Source organism: Columba livia, chromosome 2 (genome assembly GCF_036013475.1).
Source record: "Columba livia isolate bColLiv1 breed racing homer chromosome 2, bColLiv1.pat.W.v2, whole genome shotgun sequence".
Taxonomy (NCBI): Eukaryota; Metazoa; Chordata; class Aves; order Columbiformes; family Columbidae; genus Columba; species Columba livia.
Window position 1 is genome coordinate 22,566,590 of NC_088603.1, and position 15,459 is coordinate 22,582,048.

The 15,459-nt window shown below is 38.0% G+C and overlaps 1 protein-coding gene across 1 annotated transcript in view; it reads left to right on the plus strand.

The window, feature by feature from the left end:
* CUBN (cubilin) overlaps positions 1-15,459 on the plus strand; it is a 140,578-nt gene that overhangs the window by 99,606 nt on the left and 25,513 nt on the right. Inside the window, exons 50-56 of the mRNA XM_065050909.1 lie at positions 347-553; positions 2,707-2,856; positions 3,722-3,843; positions 5,821-6,046; positions 8,151-8,338; positions 10,666-10,822; positions 12,352-12,501. Of these exons, the coding sequence (XP_064906981.1) occupies positions 347-553; positions 2,707-2,856; positions 3,722-3,843; positions 5,821-6,046; positions 8,151-8,338; positions 10,666-10,822; positions 12,352-12,501 (1,200 nt within the window). The remainder of the gene's footprint in view (positions 1-346; positions 554-2,706; positions 2,857-3,721; positions 3,844-5,820; positions 6,047-8,150; positions 8,339-10,665; positions 10,823-12,351; positions 12,502-15,459) is intronic.

Sequence of the window (15,459 nt, forward strand, 5' to 3'; positions counted from 1 at the left end):
CTGAGCAACACTGAACTGGAGCTGCAGTGGGATTTTATCAAAAAGTTAAATAATATTTGTTGTATTGACAGTGCTACCTTTTTTTTTCTTTTTATTTGACACCATGCGAAATAGTTGTTTCTTTGCTTTACACGTTTTTAAAGTCTTACCAATAAATTCCAGGACATGAGGCAAGAATTATCTCGTATACAGCAGTAAATTATAAAATAGGAAGATGATGGAAAAAATTTGATCTAATCAACACATGTGCTTGCTGACATGAGCATATCTAAATAAACAGGGGCGAGATTTTTCTTCATACAAGAACAATTACTGTTTTAAAATAAATTATATTTTGTTTCTGCAGTTTGTGGTGGAACCCTGATGGGACATGCAGGTGGGAATTTCTCTTCTCCTGGTTATGATGGCATCAAAAATTACACAAGTAACCTGAACTGTGAATGGACCATTGAAAACCCCTCCCACTATAATTCATCCATATATGTGTCTTTCGAGGATTTCCACTTGGAACATCACCAGGACTGCAAATATGACTACCTAGAGTTACGAATAGGTTTGTATGGTCAGCAGGAGAATGGATAAAGCTCATCAAGATTCTGGTTGGGTAACTATGTTTGTACCAAATCTTGTTCATATGTATTTGCAGAGAGTGACTGTTGTAGTGTCTCCTAGACCAGGAGTGGGATTTCACTGCTAGAGCAATGGATGCATGGGTTTGGTCACTCTTTCTTTCAGGAGAGAAAATGGAAAACTGGATAGGTATCTTGGGGGAATTAATTGTTTTGGTGGTTGCAGTACACACTTGACTCTTCTTTTTACAAGTGACAATATGAATTTCACTTCATCTCCCTTGAAAGATAGCAGTCAGGAGAAACTGGACCCATCAAAACTATTTATTTGGTACACAGCCTATTCTCTCCCTGCTCCTGAAATATCTCCAGGGACAGCAGGAGTGAGGAATGCTTTAATTATTCATGCCCTCTGGCCTGCATACCCACTTTATACCCTACTTTTGTACTCTGTAAGATGATTCTCCAAAAACAAATCCATATTTTCTGCAAGACTGCATTACAAAATACAGACTAAAGCACTGAAAGTAAAAGCAGTCACAGGATTAATGCACCAGTAATATCTCTGCATACTTGAGCATCTTTAGCTATCTGCATGAACAAGCAACTGGAAATGTCATATGAAAGTCACTCAGCCAATGCCAAGTGTAGTATGAAAGTTCCAGCTGTCTTCTTCACTGAGAGGCTGTATCTGTGAGTCCTAGAGAGAGGAGGTTCTAATTTACCAGGTAATTGTTTCTGAAAGGTTGGGGGGATTGACAGCAGGAATCTGTTACATCCTCATTTGCTTTCATTTGAATGAGAGCTCTTGATTATATAGTATTGGTTTGCATGCATAGCTGCGTAGTGTAACAGTTGCCTCCCAACTGTGCACCTGAGCTGGGAAATAATAGAAAGAGAAGTCAGAGAAAGAAATAATTAAACATATCTGGTCCATTACTCATCAGTTCTCACTACTCTCACCTCATTGTGAACCTCAGGCCTCCAGGCAATGCAATCAAAGGAAAAAGCTAAAAATTCACTTTAGTGCATGTTAACAAGACAGGTTTTAGCATTTCTTTGTGTAATTTACATGAATAGAATTTTATTGTATGTACCTTTTATCGCTGTGCTTCAAGATACTTCAAATGGTGGCTGTGTCACTGTATAAGACAGTAAGTTGAAGTTACTCAGCCACATTCCTTGAAATAACTGTGAAAGAGCTCTGAAAAGTGCCCATAATTTCTCCCTCCTGCTCTGCTGCCTTCTTCACAAGAGCAGGCTGCCACTCTGTACGGAGCAAGGAGCTGTTTTTGAATGGAGACTTTTAAGACCATCAGTCTGGTGTTATTAGAGAAGCTAAATTAGGAACGGCATGGCCTGGATGTTGTGAGGAACACTATTACAGTTATTCTCTTTTAGCTGAGAATATATCAGTAATAAACAGAAACTGATACTTCTACCAATGCGATGTGTAAGAGCTTACACCAACGTGAGCAAACATTCAGTGTCACAGACGTGCAACTGCCTGCGTTGTGCTTTCTTTTAGGTTTCAATGATTCGAATAAATGCTGGCATTTTATTTGCCATACAGAGAATGGTATATTGTGCTCCCTAGGAAAGAAATGCTCACTATTAATACAGCAGTGACAGCTTGTTCATGGATGAAGCTCATCTCTATATGGTAGAAAACTCAGAACCCCTGTTGACTTTAATGAGGATGTCACAAACACATAGGCTTATTAGGGTCCCATGCAATCAGGTCCTTGGGCCACCTCTTCCCGCTGCTCTGCCCCAAAATGTCTGCAGTTTTGGGGCACTTCCTGTGTTCTCAGGTCTGATGGGTCATACAAAATGAAAGTGTGCAGGAGGGCAGAGAGGCGAGAGAAGGAGACCAAGATATTAAAAGAATCATTAATACAGCTTTGGAAAGAACTTTCTGCTTGTTGAGATTTATGATCCCAGCAATGAACTGCAGTACTCTACCTACACCCAAAACAAATAATCAGTAATTAACTGTGACATGTACTTCTCTCTGTTTTCCAGTCAAAACAAAATGACATGCATTTTTGTCCCATATATTCCTTTACATTATTGTAGCTCTTTTAAGATTCAAAAAGTATATTTTCTTTTTTTTTTTTTTTTTTTCTTTGCTCAGGGGATGCTGATGGAGAACTAATAGCCAGACTCTGTGGTCAGTCTGCACCATCTGTGCCACTAGTTATAGCTGCCTCCCAGATTTGGGTACATTTTGTAAGCGATGGAAACACAGAAGATAAAGGATTCTTGGCCCACTACATGTTTGAAGGTAAATGGCTTGATAGAGTATTGCCCATGCTAACTGAGGTACTTCTGGGGAATGTTGCCATTCATTTGGTGATACTGAGAATACACACTATGGGATCAACCCTCGAAGAGGTCCTCAAAAGTTACACAGTGCCTGCCACTATTAAATCCATCTAAAACAAACATATGCTAGCAATTGAACTTTCAGATTTATTTTCTGCCTCACTGTTCCCATTCCCCAAACCGCATTTCAGTTTCTGCAATGCAGTGCAACACTCAGAACAGCTGGCTGCTCTTGGGAAAAAGGGTGTAACAGGTAACAACAGCCAAGTTTGACTTACTTCAAATAGGCCTCCAGAGTGCTAGCATGGCTGAAATGAATTCTGCTGCTTGAACCTTCACACTCATTTTGAAATCCACTAAAAGCCATATCAGTGCAAATTACACCACTTTGCTATTTACATGCCAGCACAACTGTTCTTCCTGTCAGAGCTGAATTTAGCCTTGGTGCTTATCTAAACACATCAGCAAGTTTTTGACTTGATTGTGTTGCTCCAAGAAGGGCACCGGTTTGCTTAGGAGTCTGAGATAAGTAAACAGAAGATAAGGTGGAAGAGGCAGCTCTAAGTGTCAGCTGGCAAAGGCTTTGCAGAGCTATATTAAGTATCAGCATAAATGTGAAGTTTTAAGGTCATTGCATCTGTTTACTGGCTATTCAATGACAAAGATTTTAAAACTTGGATTTTCGCAGATAAATTGTTCATTCTTACCTATATCAGTCCAACTTGATTATGTTTTAGCACTATTACAAGCTGAATAATGTTCCAGTCATTTGATTATAATGTTCAGTTCCTAAACTGTATTCAAATGTCCCTCTTTTTCTTCAGCCTGTGGTGGTATACAGTCAGGTGAAAGTGGAGTCATCTCCAGTCCTAACTACCCAGAGCCTTACAGCAACATGAATCGTTGCTCCTGGTTGTTGGAAGCCCCTGAAGGTGACACCATCACTGTGAGTAACACAATGCCATGATTGTGTGTGCAGCTGGCAGTGTGAGAGGTACCCTCTGAGTCTTGAGGAACAGGTTTGAGACTATTTGGAACATCAGAAATACGGAGGAATGAAACATCTCCCCAACAGCCTTACCTAAGAAAAAGGGGGAAATAAAGATAACACAAGCAAACTAGATTCTGCTTTTTGACAACCAGAAGTATCCTAGTCTAGCTTGACTTCAAAACATAGCACTGACTTCTCCTTTAAATTTTCTGTGTTTAGGATAGTAAAATAACTCATGTTATTAGATATGCATGGGTATTCTCACTATGATGAGAATAAACATGAGGCTGAAGATTTTTCATCTCCATAAAAGTTAAAAGCCACTAGGAACTTACTTTTGCCTTTTAATGGTTAGTCTGGAAGATAATATGATTGCTGGTACAAATTACATCAATGAGATGCTGCTCTTGTTTCCCAATTACTAATGGGCTGCCTGAGGTGCTACTTTTTTGAACTGAACCACTGGGAGACTAGCATAAGCACCTTTATGATCAAGCAGTGCTAAACTTCGCTTGCTGAATTGTTTGACTAATCCTTTGAAAAATAGATGCAATCAGTAACATTTGTAGTTTAGGTCAGAAAAACATCTGAAAAGCAATTTTGTAAAAACACATTGCAGATTTTAATATGTAATGTCTTTCACTAATTTCCCTGTCCTGTTTTCTTTATTTAAAACTACAAAGTTATTTCTTAGAAATACAAATCCATAGTCCTAATTATTCTGCTGCATGATATTCTGATCACTGCCTAGGTACTAACTTCAGGGAATACAGGGTTGTTTTGGTAAAACACAAAATTTCTTCTTAATCCCCATTGTTTTTTAAAGCAGAACTAATCTTAATCAGATGGAAGTAAATTTCTGTTTTAAAAAGTGTGAGTAGCAGCATGCTCAGTGAAGGCAGACTAACCTTTTCCAGTATAAGCTGCCAGTTTCAGTTGCTGGGACAGTTTCAAACTTAAACCATTTGAACTAAATTTGTACTTAGTCTTTGACTAAGGCAGAGTTATTTTGGAAATTAATACACACAAAAGTTATAGGAAGAAGTACTATGTATTTGCTAAACTTTTCCACAAAGATCCCAATCCTGGAACTGGTAAAAAACAAACAAACAAATAAAAAAACCCAACAAACAAAAAAAAACAAACTAAACCACCACCACCACCACCACCACAACAACAACAACAACAAAAACCAAACAAAAAACACACACACACACAAAAACGTATTGGGAGAAGGCCAGGCAGTCATTAGTGTACATCAATATTTCAACATCAACAAATCCAGAATTCTACTGGATCAGCAACCTAAATCCTTGAGCTGGAAATCCCACCCATGTGCTTATCACTCCAAGGACAAATGGCATCAGTGTGGGAGAGAGACAGGGTCAGAAGCTGCCTGCACAGCCCAGTTCATGTCGTACATTCAGGCCTACAGGAGCCAACCATGCAACTGTTTCTCTCACATTTAATGGAAATGAGCATTATTTTTAGCAACTGTTAAGTATTCTGATTCAAAAATAATAGGAAGAAAAAAAAATCCAAGGCTTTCTGCTTAAATAGCTACTTGTATTTGAATGTGTAACTTCAGATTTCATGAGAACAGGAAACTGGTTCAACAGCTTTGCATACTGAAGACAGTTTTGAGGCACATACTGAGCTTCAAACATATGATAAGGTCCCAATAATGCCAGTTTTTAACCTCTGCATTCCTCTTCCATTTCTTTCTTCATGCTAAGTAGCTGCTTTTACTTAGAGTGGCAAGATTCCAGGCAATACTTGCAGGAAGGCATCCAGGTGAAGTGAGGGTTGGATTTCTGAGCACACCCAGAAATCATTGTGCTAGGATGGCCATGGGATCTGGTTGTAATTGCTCTAACCTCTCTGCTGGTGTGGCTGGTGGTAGCTCCTGAATGTTGTTTTTGTGTGTCGCAGCTTACTTTTACAGCCTTCCACGTTGAACATCATTCGCTTTGTAAGTGGGACTCTGTTACGATCCTGAACGGTGGCTCTCCTGGGTCTCCCGTCATAGGGAAGTATTGTGGAAACACATCTCCTGGGACTATTCGGTCTGGCTCCAGCAAGTTAGTAGTGATCTTTAACTCTGATCACTCAGTCCAAAGAGGTGGCTTTTATGCAACGTGGACAGCAGAATCTCTAGGTAAGAGAAAAAACACTTTTTTCCAAGTCTAACATAGCAGTGCGTCCTGCCCATGTAAGACTTTTCAGCCACGAAACAAATAGCATTCTTGTCTTTAGTTAAGTTTGCATTAAAGAATAAAAGAAATACATGCCAACATCTCCAGCATTCTTGAGATAAGCCAGCACTAAAAAAGTCAAGTATTAAACCAGGGTTGTCTGATCTTACAAAATGAAATCAAATTTGGACTGATTTTGTTCTTTTTAAGCCTCCTACTGGCAGTTTCTTGATGTCTGTAAATTGTCACCATGCCCATTTTCCTCCCAGCAGCGGTATCTATTGTCAGTGACTATGAGAAATTTCACTTCTTGAATAATAATTGTTTCACAGTTTGATTTGGTTTAAACACTTGAAACTAGAAAGAGGTCAGTTTCAAAATACAGAGACAGACAGAACTTCTCAAAGAACATGTGCGACCAAGGCCTAAAACTCTTCCACTTCAGTGGAAATGTTGGTACACTTTTGAAGGCGGTACACATGCAAGATCAAATTGGTACATTCCCTCCCTTGAAATTATAATCTCTCTGGATTAAAAACAAAACAAACAAACATAAGAAACCCACCCCACACAAAGGAAAGAAACAAACAAAACTCCCCCAAAACCCCAACCAACCAACCAAACAAACCCCACAAAACAAACAACAAAAAAGTCAGCTCATCGTCTGCATACTGTCCTTCAGGAGGAGACCAAAGGCAAGTGTGGATGTGCTGGCTAGTGACAGGGCAGAATTCATTGCGCCTCCCTACCTCAGTACAGAGCTGAAAATGTGTTCCCTCGTGTCACCAGCTGCAGACCTTCTGGCAGATGCTGATGCCCTGACAGTATTCACACTGTCGGTTGAAGGAGTGTCTTCTTAAACATATCAATAGTCTGTGCTTGCATGAATATACATGGTCACTTCAGCAGGTTTTTGACATTTTTCCCTGTTGTCACTGGGACTTCATGTCCAAGGATGGCTGTTCTTCAATAATATAATGTACATGGAATGTTCACAGTCATTGTTCTCTCTGTAAAAGGAGACGTCTTTTTTTTTCTACGCCTGGATTCCTTTCCTCAGGTTTCTTCTCATTTGTTCATGGAGAATCTCTGTGTTTACATTCCGTATGTGTCAGCAAAATTTGGCCTCATACCCTTCTACCCATTTCTAACACAGAAGAACAAAAATTAAAATCTTCTTTTTAAAACTAATAGTTACATTTTTAATTAAGAGGAAAGAAAGTAGAATGTTATAAACCTTTTTTTGCTCTTTAGTCATCCTTTTACTACATTGTCTCTGAAATAATAATGGGTTGCTAGTAGCGTATGAATAGCCCTAGTAAATTATTCTTGGCCTGGTATTTGCAAGTATGTTTCAAATTAACTAAGTTTATTATGTATAAGAACATGAACTGCCACAGAGCCATGACCAGATCTTCCCGCTTATAAATGAGTCTGTTAGCAATTTTTAAAGGCATGTTTTTCAGCCCATTTCATGATCCCGCTGAGATCCACAGGGCTGCCTGTGCTGGAGAAGTCACCATTTTGCCCTGGGTAAGCGGATGTAGCTCAAGCAGAATCACATGTGGAACTGCAATAGTCGCATGTTGCAGAGCGAGGAAAAAAAAAAGCAAGAAAGGATTCAGCAGTAGATTAAGGTTTTTTCCCCTATGGTGCTTTTCTGAATGGCTGCCAGTCATGATGTGCATGCTGTGGGGTGTCGGAAGGAACCTGCACAGCCTTGGGAGAAGCTCTTCATTAATGTATTTCTGACCCTTACTTATGCAATTCCCGCTTCTAATTGTTAGGAGTATATAGATGGACCAGATCAAAAGGTATGAACTGGTAGGGAGAAGGAGCTTGTGAAGCAGAGGCAGTACAAATGGAGACCTTCTCTAGAGTGCAACCACCTCTCTGCTGCAAGGGTGGGAGAAGGAAAATTACTTAAAAGAGGGATAAATGAAGTTTGAATGGGTGTCAGGGCTTTCCTCTCTCACTCCTGCAGCCACAGAAGCAAGCAGCCATTCCAAGCTGACACCAACAGGAAATATTTTATCATTTCTCCCACCTGTTGCTATTTTTTTCCAGGATGTGGTGGAATCATTCATTCAGATAACGGTATGATCAAGTCTCCTCATTGGCCTCAAAACTTTCCCATGAACACCAGATGCTCCTGGACCGTCATTACACACGAAAGCAAACACCTGGAGTTGAACTTCCACAGTAACTTCCAGATTCCAGACAGCAATGGAAGCTGCCAGAGCAGTTATGTGAAGGTAAAGTAATTGTGGGCATTAGATCAACAGAGCAGTGCTTTAATAAGTCAGGATTCCAGAATCCTGTTTTGCAATCATCATGGTTAAGATTGTCAATGCACAAAATTCAGAATATAAACTGAAGTCCTTGTACCAATACAGTCAATTTTCTGTATGCCTTGAGAACTGGCTTGTATATATTTTTAATTTTTAGCAGTTCTTGAGGTTCCACCTCCAGCAGGATCCCATCACCCTACACGCTGCCCCAAAAATCAAAAATATGAAAAAAATGTACATATGACTAGGAAATAATGAGAAAATATAGTGTAATGAAAAGACCTTTTCAATTACTCCAGTGATTTAGAAAACAGGAATGTGACACTATAATTCTACAAAACTTCTTTACAAGTGCATAAACTGTCCAAGTTGCACTAATCTTTCTTTTTTTAATCTCAAAAAACAAAGATAGCATTCTTATCTTTTATAGGTTATCAAGAGCCTCTTGTTTTCAAAGCAATAGAATGGAGTGGACATGCTTTGAATTTTTCAGTGTAATTTTCTTCTCAGGCATCTGGCATATATTCAGTGGTTTTGTGCTCATTTTCTCCACAGCAGTACAACTCCCACTTGAAATAAAGGGCAAACATAATTTGACAATGTGTAGGAAGGCTTGAGCAGCTGTACATCTGATCTGTACCTACTAACTTACAAATCACAGTTGCACTCATTTTTAAGGTTGTGGAAAAAAAAAATACTATTAGATTTTCCTTTTCATAGCCTCCACTGATTAGTTGATGTAATAGGTTACAATTAATTTCACTAATATGAAAGCTTAATACCGCCATTAAAGGTGCTTTAATTTCTAAACATTCCTGTATGACACGGTCAAAACTATGTCAACTGGAGATTTTCTCCATAGGAAACAATCTGAAAACTTTTGTGATGTCTGCCTCCATTTCTAAATGCCCAATTTGAGATGTATAAAGGTGTTTTGATATGAAAAAGTGTGGAAGAGGTATAAGTTTCTTCCATTCATTCTAATCTGAGCACTAAAGAAAGAGGAATCCAAAATCAATAGTGACTTTGCAAAATCTTGGCCAGGCCATAGACTATTTATATTAATCCTTTGAGCACCCATTGCCTCAAGCACCTGGCCAGATGAATGAGGTGATTCATAGGCCTACACTTGCAGACTAACCCTTGGCTAACCCTTTCTAGGATGGCTGCTTGAAGCAATCTCAATTTCATGTGGTTGTTCTAGTTCCTCTAAACTTCTTTCAAACACATTATTTTAAAAATAAAATATTATTTGTTTTTAATACATTTTTTTTGTTTAAAATACCAGTAAAAAAAAAAAAAACACCAAAACCTGTTCAAACACATCAATGAAAAACAGATTTATTATTAGAGTAAATTTTTTATCTTTTTTTTTCTTAATGCAGATGTTTTAAATTCTTGGCAATAAACATCCTGATTCAGGAAATTATTTAAGCACTCAGAAACATTAAACATTTATGCCTATGTTTAATTTTATATGTGTGTTGAAATTCAGTGCTTAAGCTGTGAGCCTCAAGTACATGTTTAAATAATTATGTGAAGTGGGTTTCACTTAAAAAGCCTACCTAAACCTGCATGTGCCTCTTGAATGAATGGTTTGATTTAACTTAAATTGGCTAACAGTACAGCTGAAGGAAAAAAAAAAGTATATTTTTCTTTATTATGTTTTTTGTGAGACATTATTTTGTTAATTTTCTACATGATTTGATACTTGTCATTGAACAAGTGAATGCAGCATAGCAAAAATGAGAATAATTTTTGATTAGTGAGACTAGATATTAAGTATCCAGATCTTCAAGTTTGATGCCTCTACATTATCCTAGCATGGCACCTTGTTTTTTACTGACTTACGAATAATAGAAGGATTATGTTTATTACTTCATCATATACACATGCATTTATATTCATAGGGTGTATGGAGATAAATTAGCAGAGACAAAATATAAGTAGGTAATGATGTGCATAAAATATTTTTCTCTGTTTCCATGGATCTGATCTGTGTTGGCTCTGCTATCAGCAGGGGTTGAGGCAAATGACCTCCAGATGCCCTTCAGGGGACTCTGGCAACCCAAGTTATTCTCTCTGATTGACTCCTTGAAGTCTTTTTGTCTCCACTGACTGTAGATTGAAGAGAGAATGATTAGCTCCAGTTTAGATCTCTAAGACTGAGCATGAGACAAATCTTACCCTAAGTCTATGGAAAGAACAATTGCATATACAATTCCTGGTGAGTTCCCACAAACTACATGGGCTGTGAAAGCACTAAACCATTTCCACTCTGGGTTTGTCAGGTGTGGAGAGGAAATGATGAAGAAGCAGCAGCTTTGTTAACCACAGGATGTGGAAGTTCAGCTCCTGATCCTGTTGTTGCTCCAAACAATGTGATAACTACAGTATTTCAGTCTCAGGATGCTCCCGGGATAGGTTTCTCTGCATCTTTCATAAGCAGTAAGTAACATTAAAGCCAGATGGCTGCTCTATTAGTCCATTTTAGATTAGTTTGATCTGTGTGTAGCAATTCAGACCTGAGTCTAACAAAGGTTTGAAGCCTCTGCCCAGCTTTTGAAACCAAGAAACAAGTAAACTTCATACAGAATGCAATGGAGCTACTGTGTTCTCCAGTGCTGGAGTTGCCAAAGATGCTTCATGCAGCTACAACTTTGTAGTTATTCTTAGCCACCTTTGCCTTTTCAGTGTGCCAAAAAGAAATGAATAGTCTTTACATTTAAAGAATTTGTTTCTCTGTAGTTAAATTGCTTGGAAGCTAAAGTTATAATCTTCTTAAAAAGGAGAAAGTATATGCTTTTCCTTTAGAATTTTTCTCTGTTCTTCTTTTCAAGGCACATGCTGAAACTGTGGTAATTTCTCACATGTATGATATAGCCTATGCCCTTCACATACACTGCTCTCAGGAGAAGAAATGACTCCTCACCGTGTGCTCTTTCTTTTGCTTTGCTTTGTTGTATTTGTATTTCATGTAGTTCAAGCGGCATTTCTTGGGTAGTCTCTCCATTTCTTTAACCATGGCAGGTGCTTTGTGATGGTCAAACCCACCAGCAGTGTAGGAGGTAGTGTTAAATTGTTGTTGGTTATTTGTTACTTTTTTGTAGGATTCTGCCAAAGGAAACCACTTTCACTGTATTCAGATTAAAACAGTGAGAAATTAAGTGCTTAAAGGATGGCACTATTGAAGTATGCAGAACTCTGAACTGAAACTGCTTTTGTTTTTATAATGTCTGCATTAATGTTGTAAATAACAACTAACAACCTCTTAGTGGAGACAATTGCAGGCTTCACATGCCTGTTTCTATACTTATACCAGCATTTCTCTGTGCACTGCATTCATTTAAGCCTGAACCTTAAAATAAAGAGACACCTCAAGGCCATGCAAGTCATTAGGTTCAGAAGGAGCTCAATGAAAATGTTCTGCGTGCTTGAGAAGTTCTGGGCAGCAAACCTTTCCTGCCTCTGCATATATATAGCAAAGCAACCCAGAGATGCCCCACAGCCGACTGCAACCACCTGGCTCTCAGGCATGGAGCAAAAATGGTACCGCTTGGGCTGCCATGGGTATCTTCAAATGAGGGTAAACTGCTGATATACCCCAATAACTCTCCATCACATTCAGCTACATTTGTATGTCCGTAGGGATTTTGAAATGTGCAGACTCCAAACCCATAAGTGCTGTGTCCTTCTGGTCAGTGGGCTGAGGGGCTGTGGCGTGATCTCACCCAAGACGCTTCGAGATACTGTGTGAGGCTGTAGGCGGGAAGATATTGCTACTGCCCGAAACCACTGCTCTGTGTGTGTCAAAGACCTACTGTTGACATCATGATATACGCTACTTTCCCTGTTTTTTTGACCAACCTCTTAAGGAGAGATGAGACCCTTGTGTACATTATTTGTTTTCTCACTGAAAAACCAGAATGATGTTATCACCTGGTTTATAACTGTATCTTATTTATTTCTCTTTGCAGGATGCGGAGCGAATTTCACCAGCCCAAGAGGTCGTATTGTCTCCCCTAACTACCCTAGTCAGTATGATAACAATTTGAACTGCAGTTATATTATAGATCAGGGACCACAGTCACTGGTGATGCTAGAGTTTGAGACGTTCCACTTGGAAGGTATCCAGTTCTTCACCATTTCAGTATATACTATGAAGTGTAACTCTTTATTTGAAAACATACAAGTGTTCTATAATGGAAAATGGTTGATGGTTTAATTTGCTGATCCATTCTGAAAATCATTTACAGAGATAGTTTCTATGGTTCAGTTTTGTGTCACTAAAGGCTTCCAGAAGGGTGTAGATAGATGTCATCTGTTTAATATCTTACAGCATGGAGCTGGGAATTGGCCAGGTGGTTGGAGTATAAGAGTGACTGTGGCCAATTTGGCTTTCTGTTCCTGCCTTGTATTTGCCATCGAGTCTTAGAATCTTTTTTGATCTAAAGCCAGCTGTTTTGCTCTTCAGTGCTTCTGTTTCCTTAGCTGATAAAATGGTTATAAATATACTTGGGTGTTATACAAGGATGTGCGAACATATAAGTGTGAAACTACGTGAAAGACTACAGTGACTGAAAATCTGTAAAAGCTGTTACCCTAGTGTGAATCGTAAAACTTTTCCATCTTTAATAGGAACAAATTTTTATGGGTGGACAAGTCATGATAACACAGAGGGAATCAGTATGACCGAACTACTTGGGTGGCATCACATATTTCAAGGCCATCTTCATTTGCTTCCCTTGTAGTCACCTAGACGAAGGGATTTTTTAGTAGCTTGTTACTAAGCTGGTGTGTGTAGTTTGAATTTTTCTTCAGATCAAATAATAAAGTCAGAATATAGGCTTATTTTATTTTGGTTTTAAGATTTCAAAAGGTAATTCAAAAGTATTCTGGTACAAACTTAATTTAAATCTGAGACAAATATTTGATTTGATTATGATTTTATCTAAGACATTTTTTTCATCCTCTAATACAAACTGTTACTTCAAGAATTTTTTAAATTAAATGTAAACCACATAAATTCCTTCATGTAGAAGGCATTATTATTCAGCAGACACACTAAGCATTAGGCTGAACCAGATGATACTGATCTGTATTCTGTCTGTGCATTCAGTTAATTTATAAATGGATTCAAGCTTTTATTATCAAGAGGGTTAAAGCAAAGAGGTAAGTGATACAGATGTAATAATAAACATAGACTCAAATAATTACTAGAAGTATTCTACTTGTTGCAGGATAATTTGTTCCTTTACTGTAATAATCTTCCTTAGACTATACAAACTCAAAGTCCTTAATCACATAAAACAAAAGAACTTTGGATATGAGCTAAAGAACATCTGGTTATAAAAGAAGAAGTATAAAACTCTCCAGTAGTTGCTTATTAATATTTTTTTAAAAAAATCCTAACATACAACCCTGTAGCAAAGAGTAATGGCCTGGGTTTAAATTGGAAAGACGACCAAAACCACCATTTTGCAAACTACCATGCAGAAGTGAAAACTTATTCAGTAGTCCCACTGAATATGTTTAGGACATGTGCCTACGGTTTTCCAGCGTGAACTCCCTTAGTTCATCTGCAAAGGCAGGACAATGTTTGGCAACATCTGTTAAAAACATTTCTAGCTATTCCATATGCAAGCAAGCATTGCACCTGCTTAGCTTGTTGCTGAGTGTGACCTTTAAAAGCTTAACCACGCTGGTACAGATGTTCCAGATGGGGTTTTTAAAACTTAGCTACATGTACTATTAACATAATTTACTACCTATTTGACCTCTCAAATCCTTTTTTTTTTTTTTTTTCATGGTTGTTTAGTAATGAAATGAAGTATCTAAAATAATGCCTGCAAGGCATGCATATCTCATTGACTTTAACTGGTCGAGATATCTTTTCCAGAAGACTAGAAGGCAGAGGGTAATTGGCTACAGTGCAGTGACACATTGGTACAAAATTGAATGACTTCATGGGTTAGTCACAGATCTCTGCCATAGAGTTGATATGTTTTAAATTATGATGAGGCGCCTGTTCTGATATAAAGGATGACTCCAAATGAGTCGGTTAATGCAGAGCAGTGATACAATATCAGTACTTGGAACTAAATGAACATGTCATGCACGTACTACAGATTAAGTATGTATTAAACCATAAATACAGCAAGTAATAGAGCAAGAGAGAACTGGAGGAAACTGCAATTGTTGATTTTGTGATCAAAATTTAATCTAAATTTGCTGAAGATAAAAAACAAAATTCTTTTTATCTGACTTCATGGCCCTGAAAATAAACATCTAATTTAGATTATTATCTAGATGTATGTCCTCCTATAGTGAAGGGAAAAAGATAGTACTTTAAACTGAAAACTAAATGTGCCTTGTAGGTGGAATGAATTGCCTTCTGAAAACCTCCCTCACTCTCTTTACACATTGAGTATCACAGGGAGCCATAGACAATAGCTTACACAAAATACTTAAGATGTAGGCAAAACACAGGCAAGATAAACCCCACAAAAGGAGTTGGGCTTTCCTTTATAAATTTCCTTTATATATTTCCTTTAATTTCCTTATAGTCTGAAGAATGTCTCTTTCTTTCCCAAACTGAATACGGATACAGAACCTCTTTTGATTTGCCCTTTTCATGAAATTGCAGAGGTTGCCACTTTTGTCTTGTAGTACCACCTGCATTGTTGTGCTTGGTTATGGTTATGTTTTCTCAGCCCTACTTCTATGACAGTGATAAATGTTGTCTTCCATCTGTACTCACTCCTTGGATCAAAGGTCTACACAAATCTAACATTAGAATTAGTAAAAAATCCCTTCTTTATCTTAGCAGACTTACTGAGAAAGAATTAATCACATCCATTTTTTATTCATAAGCTTTATTAAGATGAACATCTCTACAAATACACCTCTAGGACAGCTATGGTAGTGTATTATTAAATGGATGTAATACTCTTCAAGTGAGTATAACATCCAATAAAGTCTGAATTCTAAATCATGGAAAATTAGGGGAAGTGGATGGAGGCCTCCTGCAATACCTGCTTTTAGAATTCTGTAGTATTTATACTCTATCCATAGAAAACAAGTCC